The sequence below is a fragment of the Poecilia latipinna genome, unplaced genomic scaffold (genome assembly GCF_001443285.1).
Source record: "Poecilia latipinna isolate Pla-1442-1.1 unplaced genomic scaffold, P_latipinna-1.0 Scaffold832, whole genome shotgun sequence".
Classification (NCBI taxonomy): Eukaryota; Metazoa; Chordata; class Actinopteri; order Cyprinodontiformes; family Poeciliidae; genus Poecilia; species Poecilia latipinna.
The window spans coordinates 80,460-96,319 of NW_015113448.1; the positions used below are offsets into that span (position 1 = coordinate 80,460).

The window sequence follows — 15,860 nt, forward strand, 5'->3', positions numbered from 1 at the left end:
ATTGGAACAATGACTGAAACATGAAGTCAGAGCTACGATGTAATGTTTAAGATGAAGGTGTCCACACCAAACCTAATTATGATCCGAGGTATGATAGAAATCATTTTGAAAACCAATTTTCTTGTTCTTTACCTTCACAATTATGTATTATTCTGTGTTGCAGCCAGCTAACACAACTTAAAGTACCAATTAAATCCATAGGAATCTGTGGTTGTAACATGAGAAAATATGAAAACTGTCAATGAAGATGAACACTTTTGCAAGGCAGATGCTGCTAAGAACAGCAATCCAAGTCAGACACCGTGGATAAAATGGCAATGCTTGAGTGGCGTTCTGCATTTTTTACCATCACAAGATGAAACAACAGGTACTGGACTGGAGAAACGAAAAGCTCTGTCAGTGCAAACCTTTTGTGAAATCACCAAAAGACATCGAGATCTGTTACGCTCCATTATTTCAATATCCGAAAAGAGTGAAACATTTATGTTGGGAAATCAGAGAAGAGGAGATTTAAGAAATGGTGCACTTTGAGTATTGTGTGTGAGTGCTATTGATCAAAAAAAAAAAAAAAAAAAGGATGTACAGCGTACTTCTTTTCTTTCACATATAACATTTCAACAATGCTTCAGCTTATACTTTTTTTTTTTTTTTTCCCTACCTGACTCGTCATCAGACTTGTTGTCATTCTCGGAGTCAGTGAGGGTGAGGGCCGAGTTCTCACGGCTGGACACACCCGAGCTGCGGCGAGATTTCACACCTGCGCGCCCGGCCCACAGCTGAATGGCTCGCTCTGGAGACAAAGGCCCCTCTGGGTCCGAGTCCGCGTCTGAGCCGGCGCTGAGGGAGTAGCCCCTCTGGAGAAGGCCCAGGTCAGGACAGTAGGGAACGGCAGCGGGATGCGGCGGGGGAGTTTGCTCACAAACTCCCAACTCAGCGAGGGTGAAGTTACCCCCTGCGAGTGAGAGGAGAAAATGGTGTGAGGAAAAAAAAAAAAAAAAAAAAACAAGAGACCGGAATGCAAAGAACAACACAAGGTAAATGTCGTTAAAAAAAAAAAAAAATATACTGCACAAGCAAGTATTCGTGAAAAGCGAATGCACACACGCCAGATCTACAAAACAAACCCCACAATCACACGCAGAGAAGCACACTAATTATGAAACTACGGAGGCGGAGGATGAAAATTGGGCTTTGTTGTGGCAGGCAGGAGGGGGAGAGATGACGCAGCATGAATCAGGCACAAAATTCAAGCTAGCTGCTGGAAGAAATGTGTACTGGCCTGCAGGCCTGTTAGGGCTGGCTTTGAAAACCTGCTTCCCTCGCTTTCCTGATCCACACTGGCTTTTATGAGCCGTTGATGCGAGATCAAAGAGCTGCTCACTTGAGTCCTCTTGGACTGTAGTGGAGCCGCTTTAGTTGCCTTCTGGGTTTGATCATCTCCCCACCTAGTTGCCATCACACGCAAAGGACCCCGGGGCTCACAGTCCGCTGCGGCGCTAGTCCCCTGGAGCCCATCGCTCTCTTCCTCCCCCCCTCAAGACAAACTGGCTTGTCACATCCAAAATAAATATATAAAATTATCCAAATTAAAGCACATCAAAGTAGATCAATAAACAGCACTGGAGCCCAATTAAATCCAAGCTGAGGAAAAAGCAATTAAGAAAAAAGGCCTGCTCAACCAATTTATTCTCCATACTAATTAAAAGAGTATTGTGGATGCAATCGCACACCATCAGCTGTCGGGGTAAAAGGATCAGGGGAAAAGCGGTTGTGATTGACTTCATTAGCAGTTTGCGAGGGAAAGCAAAGAAAGAGGCAAATGATGAGAGGTTGCCATTGTGGAGGCGCACCGTGCGATTCCGCGCACCGGGGATCGCACAGCTGCGCGGCTCGGTTCGACTGCGACTCGTCAGGCGTACGGACGCAATCACCGAACGACACACATCAGAGAGATGAATATCGTCTCCTGGATCCTCACTGCTCCCTCTTTGTACAAAAACTCCTGCATTGCGCTGAAAAGGAAACTTAGCCAGGGAACTGGTGAAAGGTCCTTTACTTATACTCGGGCAAACAGATGGCCAGACTAGAGAGCAGAGACGAGTGAATAGCTCCACAGGTGGAAACAGTTAATGCGCCGCAGCTTGCCAAGCTTCCAAATAGCTACAGTGCAAGGGCGTCCAAGCATCGCAAGACATGAGGGAATATTACAATATTCTCTTTTCCTTTGCTTCTTTGTTGTCTGTTCCTCCCACTTATCACCAGTGATAACAAAAGGAGACTTCTTTACTACATGGTAAATAAGGACACTACACTACAGTGTCTAACTACAGCCCATACCTGACATAAGATATCGAAGAAGAACAGGGGAGAACTCCAGGATGCCTGAGAGAGTAGAAAACATGGGTTGTTTAAAATCAGTTGACAACGTATCTTGAACCAAACCACCCCACCTTCACAGCGAGGATGCGTTTCTTAACTGGAATGGAGAGATTATTAGATGGTCTGAAAGGCAAAAATGTTTTTCTTTTTCTCCCCGTCAGTGAATGTGTCAAACCTAAGCAGGACAGGGTTATGCTGACGCCAACACTCTTCAGTGTGGAAGTCGTTCCAGAGGGAATAGGACTTGAAGTGAGCCTTTCACTGTCAGTAATGTGTTTAAAAAAGGAAGAGCTGTAAAAAGCTTAGTACTTTTCTACAAAGATTGTTCGGCGAGGTTCTCTGCTGTAACAGAGCCTCCGTAGCTGACGCTAGCAGGTTCTTTTCTTTGCCATGTTGTACTTTATGGGCCATTAGTTGGTTTGGAAATGATTTTTTGAGGTACAAAACAGAGTTACTTGCCACAAGACATCCGTATGTGTGCCCTTCAGGGTGATCTGTCAACTTCACAAGATATAAGGAATACCCATTACATCAACGCTGCTCTGTTTTATCCTTTTGAGCATTCAAGCTATTTCCATAATGGAAACTGCTGAATGTTGAAACATTATAAGCTTGTCTTTACTGTAATCTTACAGTTAATTTGACAGTCTGATCCTTACAGTGACTAAGCTAAGCTAATCAGGCTGATTGCCCATATAAGATGTTTATTACATACAAATGCAAACTAATCAATTTGTAATAATTAAAATAATGCATTTTGTTTGTTAGCCCCTTTAAAGACATCAAGGAGACTTCACAAGAACAATACAATGCAAGAATACGTTAAAAAAATGAAAAGATATAGAACAAAACAATATATAAAAAACAAGAGATCACAATGAAAAGGCTAACTTGAACAGATGTGCTTTTATTTATGCTTTGTTTTAAACCTGTTTCTTTTTTTCCTTTATGGCAACCATAACTCTGGTTCTCATTTAGATTTTTAACTATTGCTAATTGTAATAAAGCTATAACATTATTTTGAACGCTGTTAATTATTGTGAAGAGAAGAGAAACTGAGTTTGGCTACAATTTGTATACATTTCTGAATTCTGAGACAAGACAATATTCCTATTTATAAGCAGGTTAAAACTTTACACAAACTTGAAATCGGAACAACTGACCCCAGGCCTTTGATTGGTGTTCCCCTGGTTTTTCTAAAGGCGGTCCCATCCAGCCCATCTACGACTGAACAGGAGCCACAGACAGTAGAAAACAAATGCTAAGTAGTCCCATGAAGACATTTTCATACCGTTTGCCTATGCTCGTACAGTTTGATTCTAGCATTACGTACCACAGGAATTTATTCTGTAGAATTAACATTGCAGTGATTGCGCATGTAAAATCCCATCCCTCCTTATCAGCATCTGCAGTAGATGTAGCCCAACATCCCATGTACTCAAAGAAAGATGGATTTGTGTGAGGGCTTGGAGTAGGCACAAAAATCTATCTTAGTTATCCTACAAATAGAAAACCAATTGCGTGTTTGTTACACGATATTATGACAGATGTGGAGCGAGGAAAGTAAGGCTTTGCATTCTAATCAGTCACACATGTGCCTAAATGTTTGTCTTTTGAACCCTGGGAGCTCATTAGTTGCCATTTAGGCAACATATTGTACATTGTGTTAGAATTGTTGTTATTTCCGTAACATTTGGCTTTTTAGCTTTTTTTCAGAGCTTTTTACCATCTAGTTTAAAAAGGCTGGACCTCTCCATGACGAAGGGGACAAGACACAGTTGAGAGCAAAGTGACATTGGGACTACATCTCAGTCCAACGCTCCTAAGAACAGTTTAAAACAGCATAATGGAGGAGGATTGTTGTGATTATGTAATCAAATCAGAGTACCAGTTAAAGAGACAAACATCAATTTCAAGGTGTCAAATTGTGAAATCAAATTTCTCTTAGGTTATGTTTGACATATACAGCATTTCCACAACAACTGACAGTAACACAGTTACTTGATTGTGCTATAATATTGCACTATGTGCCTGTAAAATTCATAATACCGCTCAGAAAGGCATAAACATCTGCTGTATGGTCACAAATGATTCATAGTGTCCAGACAGTTTAGATGTGCAAGGCCCCGCCCACTTACACAGGCTTAGTTTGTTTTAGTTTAGTCCTGATACATCGGTTTCCCTCGTCACTTTTCTCAATAAAATGCCAGGCAATCTCACAATCTAATAGGAGTAAAAGTGCTTAATAATGATTAACTTGAACACACCCCTGATGAGTAAATTAAAATCCTCAGGTCATATGAGCAAGCACGTCGGGGGAAAAGATAAAAAATCTGACCTTTCACAGAAGGTAAGTTATCATAATTAGTGTCATATTTTTTAATTTAGTAATTGCTGATTCTAAGATAAAGGAATATCTTTCACATTTGTTCTGCTTGAACCTCCCTAAATATTTCTTAATCTCTGGGAAACAATTAGGAGGGCAGTCGGATTTAAGGTAGCATACTTAAAAATATGTTGGAAATCTATCTGGAGAAGGGTTTCCCAGGTGGCTCAATTGGCAGAGAACATCTGTGCAGGCTGTAGTAAACGACTCAGTTGTCCTGGGTTCGATTCCCAACCTTGGATCATTTGATGCATGTCTTCCCCTTCTCTATCCACCCTATTTCTTGTCTCTCTAGTGTTCAATAAAAGCCAAAGTGCCAAAAATCTATCTAAAACATGTTGCTGGATTTTTGCCAAATTGGGAAAAAAAGAGAGAAATGTACAAAACATAAAGAGAACCAATGTAAAAAGAAATGTGGTAATGTCAAGGAATATTAGTTTAAACACTGGAAAACAAAAAGATAGCAACCTGACAGAAATCTATTGAGTCAAGAACTAATTATCAGTGTGCACTGAAATGAGAGCAGAAATGTGTGAGGATAGTAATTAGTACAATCATTCAATTTAAATTGAGAAAAGGTTTTATTAAATGAAATAAAAGTATGAAAATGTTCAGCACTAAGCAACAGAACCAGGAAGTGGGTTGTAGCTTTGAATGAAACAGAAAACTGTCCCAAAATAGCAAAATTAGGGTATATATATATATATATATATATATATATATATATATATATATATATATATATATATATATAAACAGGACTAAAAATATTTATGTACTATGACATTATGTGTGGTAGGATAACTTTTTTGTAAATATACAAAATATGGATTTGTATTTGTGCATGAAAAGACAAACTTCTCACAATAATGAAAGATAAAAACAGTGCCGTGAAACAGCCATGCAACACCTGCAGAAATGTTATTTAAAAGCTTTGCCATTAGAGGTTTAGTCATCTGTGCATCATAACTTAACCATGAGGAATTCCAACTGGAATGCAAACTAACAAAGCAAAGAAAAAAACAGAGCCGAATGAAGGGAACAGCCAGCCTTGACAAACAATTTGGTGCGAATTAAAATAGGTAGCCTTCACTGTGCTAAGAATACGCTCTTGGTTTGCAGGTGAGGTATGATTTATAGTAAAGAAAAGCCGTGTTAGTTTGAAAACAGCAGGAGTTTAGCTTGTGCCTGATTGCAAAGAGTCGGTTCTGCTGTTAGCCTAGTTCCTAATTTGCTCGTGATTATTCTTAAAAGATGGTGGCCAGTTGTGAGGGCTCTTCAAGCAATTAGGCACTAAAGGTCCTCTGTGGAGCTAAGGGTAATACTACTACTACTTTAAAAAAAAAAACTCCTAAGACTTGTGTATAAATGAATAAAGTAAACAACAGGAGTCGTTGATTTATTACGCAACTTAAGTGTGATTCAATCTTTCTTGTGAAAATGATCTGCCTGTAGCAGTTTTGTGTCTGGTTCAAAAATATGTATCAATCAAACTCTTGTGTAAAGTCTCCAGGGAGAGTACAGCACACCCTTGGTATTCTGCATTCTTGTTAGCAAACCCAGATGAGAGCAAATTTTCCCACACAAGAAATGTTTTTTTTGTTTGTTAGATTTGTAGCAAGCGGATGCTTAAACGGCAACAGTATATTTCTAACAATTAGCTAGCACTAATTAGCGTCTCGTAGTGACTGTAAAAATGGCAACACGGGGCTATATGATAGCAGACTTATTATTGCTAGACAGAAGACAATTGTCGAATGAAAAATGTAAACACTCACAGAGACAGAGAGCCACTCAGCAGCACATCTGGGGCTGCTGTGTATACGTCTGTATTTGGCGACCATTTTCTGGATAGCAGCCGATAAATCCCGGGAAAGATGGAAGCATAGATGAACTAAAAAGGCATTGTGGCTCCGGAAAGGCTAATTGTTGTTGAACCCTTTATGTCTTAAATTTAAAATCTCCGCCTGAATATTTTTGCTTATTTTAATTGTACGCACTTCTTTAAATGTCCTGTGAGTAAATATATTTGTCCATTTATCCGTAACAACTCGAACTTTCAATATATAGTAAGCTATTTTACCGTCTATTAAAAAAGCGCCCCTCAGGTTAATTTCACTTCCTGCTGCGGTGGGGGTGAAATTACCGAAATAACCCGATATTGGCTGGAAAAGCGCAACGTCTCCCCTTTCAGAAACCGTTGGAATTTTCCAAGTAGCAAAAAGTGTGGCGGAGTTACGGTACTGAACGTTTGGCCGGTGTTCCCCGTTTAGGACTTAAAAGTTTAATCAAAACTGTTAAAAGAAAAGAAAATCACCTAAACATAAACATTGCACAGTTTTACTTCATAAAATAAATAATTTAAAAGGCACATTTTTAAACTTGTGTTCTTTGAATTACGTAAAATTTTAATAAGTGGGTCAGCAGCATTCACACACACGACAAAATGATAAAAACAGAAGAAATCCGTAAGAGGGCTAATACTTTCCCACGACTTTGGTTTTTCTAAACACCCGCTTACGACCGGTGGAAGTAAGCTTTGAAACTTTGGAATAAAATATGTAGAACAATAAAAACAGAATATAGTTTCATTTGTCATTGTTGCACAGCAACACAAATGGAATGCTCAGAAAAAACAGCTCAGAAAAAAACCTTTGCAATAACACAGCATAGTTTCCGTTGAAAAAATATGACTCTTCTTTGCATTATGTAACATAAACATTCTACTTTCTTTCAGCATAATGAAAAGGAATAAGCAATAGCAATGCTACATTGTAAGCCATTGTAAGAGTGTTTGTAATCTGATAGCCAATCAGAAAAATAGGTCATGTTCCAGAGAACTTTGAAGAAATATTTAATATGCAGAGATCTCAATCTTTAATGTTTCTGTACGTAGAGGAGACACACTAGTAGTTATGAGTCTTGTATTTATGTTTATTTACCTCTGGAGGACATGCATGCAGACACTTTTTTTTGCTTATCTCCCCAGAACTAATGTTTCCGTCTTCTGCACCTGAGACGCATCATCATTTGGAGTATTCATGCATCGCATGCTTATCTCAGAGAAATAAGCGACACTACGGGGGGAAAAAAAAGAAGAAGCATCCTGTTGGAACCGTACACCTATGCAGCAGCATGTGTGGGTATAGCCGTGGCTGATAGCCATTAAACCAAATGTCCTTCCCTGGATAAAAATTCATTATGTACATGTGTGGGAGTGAACGTGCGCAACATTGTGGCATGTGTGTACGAGTACAACCGCTCGCGAGTAGACAGCTTTGAGGGATAGAGGGGCCTATCATTAAAAAATCATTTGTGCTTGTTAGCAGTTTGACAGGAAAAGTATAGGCAGCAGGACTCTGCATTATGCTGGTTGACTTTCTCTCACCCCACTGAGTAATTCTGTAGAGGATGTAAAGCGAGCAGAACTTGTGGATTTCATTGCCTGCAATTATGTTGCTTTTTCCAGATCCAATAGCTTATAGCCAAGGCCACCCTCGGACATGTCATTTTGAGCATTCATGGGAGTGCTTGCTCAGAACAAGTTCTGATTTGAACTTAAGTGCCGAAACTAGTGAACTGATTTGCACCTTGGTGGAGCATGCATCACAATCAGGAAGCAAATGCTACTGTGCACAGTGGGTTTTCCAGCAAAACCCTGAAATAACCAAAATTACCACTAATAACAGTAAAAGCCTTATTTTCTTTGTCCCGGCAAAAGGCAATGCTGAAATTCATTCCTAATAGCTGTCAAAATGCTGCATTTTTTTCCCTTAATATTTTCCATTTTCATTTGCTTCCAATTCAAAATTAATCTGCACTGCACTTTCGTATTCCCAATATAGAGGAACTTTTCATTTGTGTTGTCTTTTATGTGCCATGAAAGTCATGAAATAGACATATATATTCCTTTCCATAATAGGGAGAGTAAACGAAGAAGTGTTTTCACTCACAAGAGAGAAAGGAAGCAACCGGGAAGCAGGGAAACAATGACGGTAATTTGGGGAGCAGCTGAAGTTTTGAAACTTAACTTCTTTTGGTTTGTGTTTAAAGTATTCACGCCCCTCAAACCGTCTAAACTCGTGGATCTTTTGTGATAAGACAAAGAAAAAGGTATCAATTAATACTCATGTGTTATTACAAATTTAAATTTGGAGTAACCTTTTAATCTCACTAACATGTTGACACAAACTGTAGCACTTTGTGAGACTCTTTGGAGTAGACACATGCAATGAGTTGGCTAATATTTGAAGTAAAAGCTTTTCCTTTAATTATTCAAATGGATAGGAATAATCTTCAGCAAAAACTGCATTGTCTGAGATTTGTTTTCCTAAATGGTGCCCCTTTTATATTGTACAGTAATGCGTTTTTACATTCTACATTAAACTTAATTGACTAAAAAAAATTTTATTCCTACATTTGCCTCGTCTCTGAGTAGTTTTGGGCTCAACTATAACTTGGAATATTGCTGCTGCACAGCATTCAGTCTGATCTGTTCCCTGGTCTAAATAGGTGGTTTTGCAATGAATTTTAGTTGCGAGTGCAGCAGTAAATGTGACTGAATACATGTTCAAGGCATGTTTTTCAGATTTGTGTTTGGAAAATATTTTGAAAACCTTTTTTTAATTCTTCCTCTTTACAATTAGGCACTTCCTCGTTGGTCTATCACCTAAAATCCCAGTAGAATATGTTGAAATGTGTACTTGTAATGAACGAATGATTAACTTCCCATTTGCACTTAATGCACTTTAAAAGAAAAAACAAAAAGAAATGTCACTATGCTTATGGGGGAAAACAACAGCAACTGGTAGCCTAGGAAGGCAAACTGTTTTGTAGATATTATTCACGTTAAATGCTATAAATTCTGTTTTTACTGACCTATCAAAGACATAAAGGCATGCAAAATTGATGTAACCTTATGTTACATCCTTTCTTCTTAGGAACAAACTCAATACCTTTATGTAAATTTTGACTATTGCAAAGTCCTGCCGTGATATAATCAGGCAACGTTACATAAATTTCATTTTCTCACACAACATCCAAAAGAATGCATGTTTACACTGCCTGCCCAGAGAAAAGGTCACAACCTATATTTAACTAAACAAATAGACAAGAGCCTCCCATTGGAAAAGAACAGCAGTGATTATTATATTTCAGTTGCCAAGATGTTGTTTAACTCAAAGTAAAGCAATGGGTAGCTTTTTATTCCTTGTTAGAATACACGTTCTTTGGTTGGGGAAAACATGCTCCTCTGTTTCAGAAAGGTCAAATTATTGATCTGCATCGGGCAAACAAAACAGGAAAAAAAGAAAAAAATCTATGGAGTCTGTTAAAACTACTAAAACAGAGGTCAGAACAGCTCAACACATTAAGGAAATCTTGAATAAAGGTGTGAATGCTAATTTTTGCAGAAGAAGATATCAAGAAAATTAAAAATCTGAAACAAGAGAGTCCAATCGGAGAAAAATAAATCGTAGCAAAGCTTAGTAGGTAAAATAAGAGCTTTCCCCATTTGTACAAAGCAAAGAGAACTCAAGATATTACAACAGATAAAAAAAAAAAAATTGGGTTAATTGAAAAACAAGGCTTTGATTTGCCAGAGCCTGTAACGATGTAAGACTGGAGTGCTGCAGAAACAGCACACTGGGTTTGATTACCCTGTTCTCACTGAGATGAGAGCATAAGGTTGAGAAAAGTTACACTTTCCTGCTTAGTGGGCATCATGTGCGCCTCTGGGAGCAAGTGTTGTGATGTTGGGGTCGATTCAGTTGGTCACATCTAGACTCATCAACTTATATGTTTAAAAGCAGCGTCAGATTTCAATATGACAAGGACAGTGTAGTTCTTAGCTCTTACTTTAAAACCAAACCTCACGGCCGATTTGGTAAAAATGGCAAAAGGTACATTATTTTATCTACTGCGAAAAAAAAAGATTACAATTAAAATCTTGTTGCTTGTTTAAGATGTCTTGGTTCAAAAATTGTTCAAATATGAACTCCTTTTTTTGTTTGTTTGAAGAATGCAATGCAATTTTATGTAAATTATTTATGCATATAGCAGATACTTAGAAAGGATCTCGTTGTACTCCGCCACCCCCACAAGATGATGCCCTGTGCAGTTGCCCATATCGCCCACAGAAACCTCCACTGCTCTTTAAAGTAAGATAGTCAGTCTTATGCAGTTCTGATAGGCATAAAAGGCTGATAAAGGAGATCAATATGGACTATTGAAATAAAATAAAAAAAAAACAGGAAAAAAGCCATCCAACAGTATAAACAGGTTGGATTAAGAGTAAGTTTTAAATTCTTAATGTTCCTGAACAAGAGACAATAAGGACTTTTAAAACAAAGTTTACTGAAACACTCAAAATGTTATAGACTAGATTATTGCAAAAGTAGGTTTCACATTATGAATGGAACAACTAGACGTGAAATAGGTGAGTATTGAGGCCAAATTATAACAACATGATTCTGTAGAGGACATAGAAGAAGACTGGCAGCAGTGCTGTGACACTAGGGTTAGCTCAGTTGGCTATAATAGCTTGTTGTTACCACAATTTGGTATAAACTGAATAATGATCGGAGCAGACGATATATATAACTCCTAACTGTGCAAGTGACCATCCCACAATGCACCACAATGTCTACTGTAGCTGGGATAAAATGTATATCTTGTCAGATATGAAATTATATCCGATTCTGACAGTATTTCTTTCTTTCAAAGCTTCAAACATAAAAACATTTCCCTCATTAGAAAGATACAAGCTACATATTATAATATATTATATTTTATTATAGTAATACTGTGATAAGAGTTCTGAATCAAACCAGAATACAGCATAGATAATTTTCTTTTCATCAACATTATTTACGACGGATGCAATTAGACACGGTGTAAACAAATCACACACGATGAAGCTGCTGTTCAGGAACAATTGCTGCCAGCTGCCGAATTCACACATCTCAAAAAGATCTAGATTTTGACTTTATTGTACATGAAAGCAATGACAAATGTTCTACAGCTCAGTTTGCCGCTGTGCTACACCGTGAGATAATGATAAAGATGTACTTTCCCTTTTGGTGATAAGGGCAAAAAAACCCAAAAAAACAAAACAAAGGAGGAGTGAAATAGAGTGATTCAAGCTGATGACAAAAAGAGAGGCCTCATAAGACAGCAAAGGAAAGATGAACGAACGCCGTCTTAGTGGTGAGCGCCTTTCTTTTTCTTTTTCGAGGAGATATTCAGAAAGGTGAACAAACATAGACAGGATCCCAACTGAAGAGGGCTGTGAAAAGTAGAAGTATAAGACAATACGCTGGATTTTATGAAAGCTTCAAGATAAAAAAGTAAAAAAAAAAAAATAAAAAAAAAGAGTAGCATCCTAATATCTTGAGTTCAGTAGATGTTACATAAAGGCCAAGGTTAAAGAGAAAGTTCCTGTCTTGAAGTTGAGCAGAGTGTTTATGAACGGTGCACACCTTCACTGCAGTGGACAGCTGCCAGAGCAACCTCAGTATGGAGAATCAGAAGGCGGTTCTTACGCGGGATTCAAACCTGCAAACCACGTAGAGCATGTCTCACTGAAGAGCAAAGCTGGCAGAGATGTAGTTGTTGCATAATAGTTTGTTGATCTAATGGATTTTTGTTTTCCCTAAAAGTACACAAGTGAACAGAACATCATTTGCTAAGTTAATCAGAAAGCAGATAAATTTGTCAGTTTCAATTTCCAGCATGAGGTCATTTAATGATGGGTACATCATCAGATCATTTGGTGGCAATTACACCAGTGTTTTTAAAATCAGTATCACAGGCGTGGTGTACATGATATGAGAACAGGGAACAAATTTGGCGTCCAAAAAGTTCATAGTAGCCTCCCTTAGCTTGTGTTAATCATATGAGTCTCTTTATTTTACTTATAATTTATGTTTTGACTGAATCTAACAGCAAAAGTTTAACTTTGCATTTATTGTGTTTGAAAAAGGGAATTCAGTGTGAAGGCAAGGCATTACGTTTCACACAGAGGCCTGGAGATTATAATTAAGGTCAGGCAACACAACGTTATGATACAGTCAATTGCAAACTGCGGAGTGAAAAGGAGCCAACAGAGAGGCACAGTTAGAGCAACAGTGAACAACCTAGAAGTTTTGGTTCTAGTTCGGCCTTTACTTCTTTTATGTCTGGATTGAGTAGCTCTCACTCGTCTTGTGGTATTCACAGAAACACAGTACACATCCCATAGCATGTGGCTCGACATCAACGCGCTCATTAGCAGGCCAGTAACGACCTCGCAAAATTACGTCCAAAACAGGAGAGCTGTGGCCAAACACTTCCTACACCTCGCGTACGACTATCCGCACTTGCGGTTCCTTGCGCTGCCACGGGCAGCTCTTGCACCTCCTACTGAGGATGCTAAAGCAGGTGTGACAAATGTCTTGCAATCCTATACAATTTCCACTCCTGCCCAGAGGCCATTGGTGTGGCTTGAACAAGACAGGACATGACAGGACATGACATAACACCATGCACTCTGAAGGAGTTGTCACCGGAGAAACGAAGCTCCAGGCAGTGAAGCCCCTTTCATCCCTGAAAAGCATGGCGTAGATGTACCGGCTGGGGGCCATCTCAGTTATTAACGATTGAGTTTTCCCATCTACATCAACAGACTGTTTTGTGTATAGCTCCTAAAAAGAAACACTGCAGCCAATTTACCCGCCTTTACATGTTAAATGGGTTAATTACACTCAACTTTATAATGTTCTGGTGAAAACAGACCAATGGGGGGGAAAAAAAAAAGAAACAAAAAGTGGATCCTTTTATCCGGTATCTCAGACCGGGTCACAAATGCAAACGTTTTAAAGTACATGACATTCCCATATCTCCCTCTCCCTAGCAACCTCCCTCAGCTTATCAGTGGGTTGGGGGGTTGGATAAGGGATTATTGCGAAGTTTTTTTTGTTTTTTTTTCTCAGCACAGTCGTAAGATGTAATCTCCCCACTGAGCCTTGACTCTGCCCCAAGGTCTTCTCTCTGTCAGACATGTCTGAAACCCTTGTCTCAGAAGGTGTGGAGAGGACATGCTTATTAGAAGGCCAATCCAGCTCTACTTACTCATTTCTACATGGATGAGCAGTGACTCTTTCCTTGGAGAGTGAAGCTCTGAGCTAGGTAGGTCAAATGGGGTCGCTTATTCTTTCAGTCACTGACCACAGTTCATGGTTATTGTTCAGGGATGAAATGTAGACTAACTGGTAAGAGAAAGAAAGGTTTGTCCCTTTTTTCTTTTGGCTTCCTCTTTACCATAACAGACTGGTACATCACCTCAACCATTACATAAGCTATCTGCTATCCCCCCACCAATTTAATGCTCTCTGCTCTCAACCTTGTCCAGGGGGAGCGATGGTGCGTTCACACCAAATGCGTCTGACGCTTCAAGTTTGACGCGTGTGCACTTTTTGGTGCGTTCACACCAAACTCGTTTTGAGCGTCAGGAACGTCTGGTTTACATTTGAAGTCTATGCGGGAGTGTCGGATGCGTTGAGCTCGATCGAAGCGTCAAAACGCCGCCAACGGTTCAAAGCGCGCCGCGCTGGAAAATGTGCCGCATCGGCCCTCGACGCGCCTCCACAAAGACTTTGAATGTATCCCGGACGCGCCTGACGCTCAAAACCAGGGGTCCCCAAACTTTTTCCTGCGAGGGCCACATAGCTGTTCCTTTCTCTGGTCGGGGGCCGGTCTTAGTTTTTGGAGAAAGAAACCTTAGAAAATTCTTGTCGACGGGGGAGGGGGGAATGGGGGCGCGACGACACATTCGCGCCTTTAGATAGATTTTTACCCAGAATGCAAATGGAAAAAACCGTGAGTGAAACGGTGACTGGGACTGACTAGTATATATTCCATTGAGGGAGAATTAGTTTCGCATCTGCTCAAGAACCCCCCTGGTGGTTGAAGAAAAATCCACATATAAACCAGAAAATACAATATATGAAAAAAAAACACTGAATGCTCTCTGGTATGAGGAGGCGGGCCAGATCCGGCATTGTTCAGGGGGCCGGACCAAATGACGTGGCGGGCCGTAGTTTGGGGACCGCTGCTCAAAACAATTTTGGTGTGAGCGCACCGTAATGTTGTTCACTGTCATTCAAGGTTGTGTTTCCTCTCCTTATTCAGCTCAAGCCCCCTAACAGGCGCTAATCTTCATCGTGACCTCTTCACACCCACCTGCTAACCTTTCAGGTAGCTTACAGGGGATCCAGGAAGTTCACAACATACGCAAAAGGAAGCACTGAAATCTAAAATCCACTGAAGTTAAAACGACCTTGATATGTTTACATTCGGCTGTTTTTTATTTTTTTTTTAAGACCTCATGCAGAGTTGCAGAGCCTGGATGAAGACAGAAGTGTTCTTCCAGGATCTGAGACTGGATTATCATCTCCAGAATTGCGACATACACTCATGTAGGTTGTCAGGACTGTGGCCACCTAATAATGATAATAAAAGAAAATAATAATAATCAAAACTTCAATCCTAGCTCTGAAGGCTGTTTTTGGTCATGACATGAGTGAATGAACGAACAGACTTAGACTTCCAAAGGTAAAGTGACGAACATCTGCGATCACTGCTATTTGCACTGACACACACGTATTAAAATGCTGCAGCTTGGGAACCTGTTTAATTACAGCCCAGAATGCGAGGGACTCCACTGAGAGGAGGTGAGAGAGAGAGAGAGAGAGAGAGGGAGAGAGAAACACTTGATAACTGTGACATTTAAAATCTGCCTCATTTATCAAAAGCTGCCAAGGCAGAGTCAAAAAGGGTCATTACATAGTAAACATAGATTAACTCAACTCTCACAAAACCCACAGAAAGTGCTCTGAAAAATGATTTTTATTCGGAGAAAATTGCAGATGTCAGCATGCGTCTCCCTGGAGTCTGACAATTAATTTTTTTTTTTTTTTTTTTTTTTTTTTTTGCCTAATATTTGTTTGCAGAGTGGAGAGCGCTAAATAGCTGCCACCTTTAAAATGGATCCCCTCGGTCAATGGCTCTCATAGGTCTTATTTTTTTTTAACCAGCAGTCTCCTCCACTTGCAGGCAC

General features: G+C 39.5%; 1 protein-coding gene across 2 annotated transcripts in view; it reads right to left on the reverse strand.

Moving 5' to 3' along the window:
• The window catches only part of LOC106956605 (teneurin-2-like), a 108,456-nt gene that overhangs the window by 11,206 nt on the left and 81,390 nt on the right, over nt 1-15,860 (reverse strand). Inside the window, exons 3-4 of one of the 2 annotated variants that reach the window (XM_015047554.1) lie at nt 2,338-2,382; nt 659-952 (exon numbers count right to left, since the gene is read on the reverse strand). In XM_015047554.1, coding sequence (XP_014903040.1) covers nt 659-952; nt 2,338-2,382 — 339 coding nt within the window. The remainder of the gene's footprint in view (nt 1-658; nt 953-2,337; nt 2,383-15,860) is intronic. The other variant, XM_015047555.1, reaches the window with a different exon arrangement.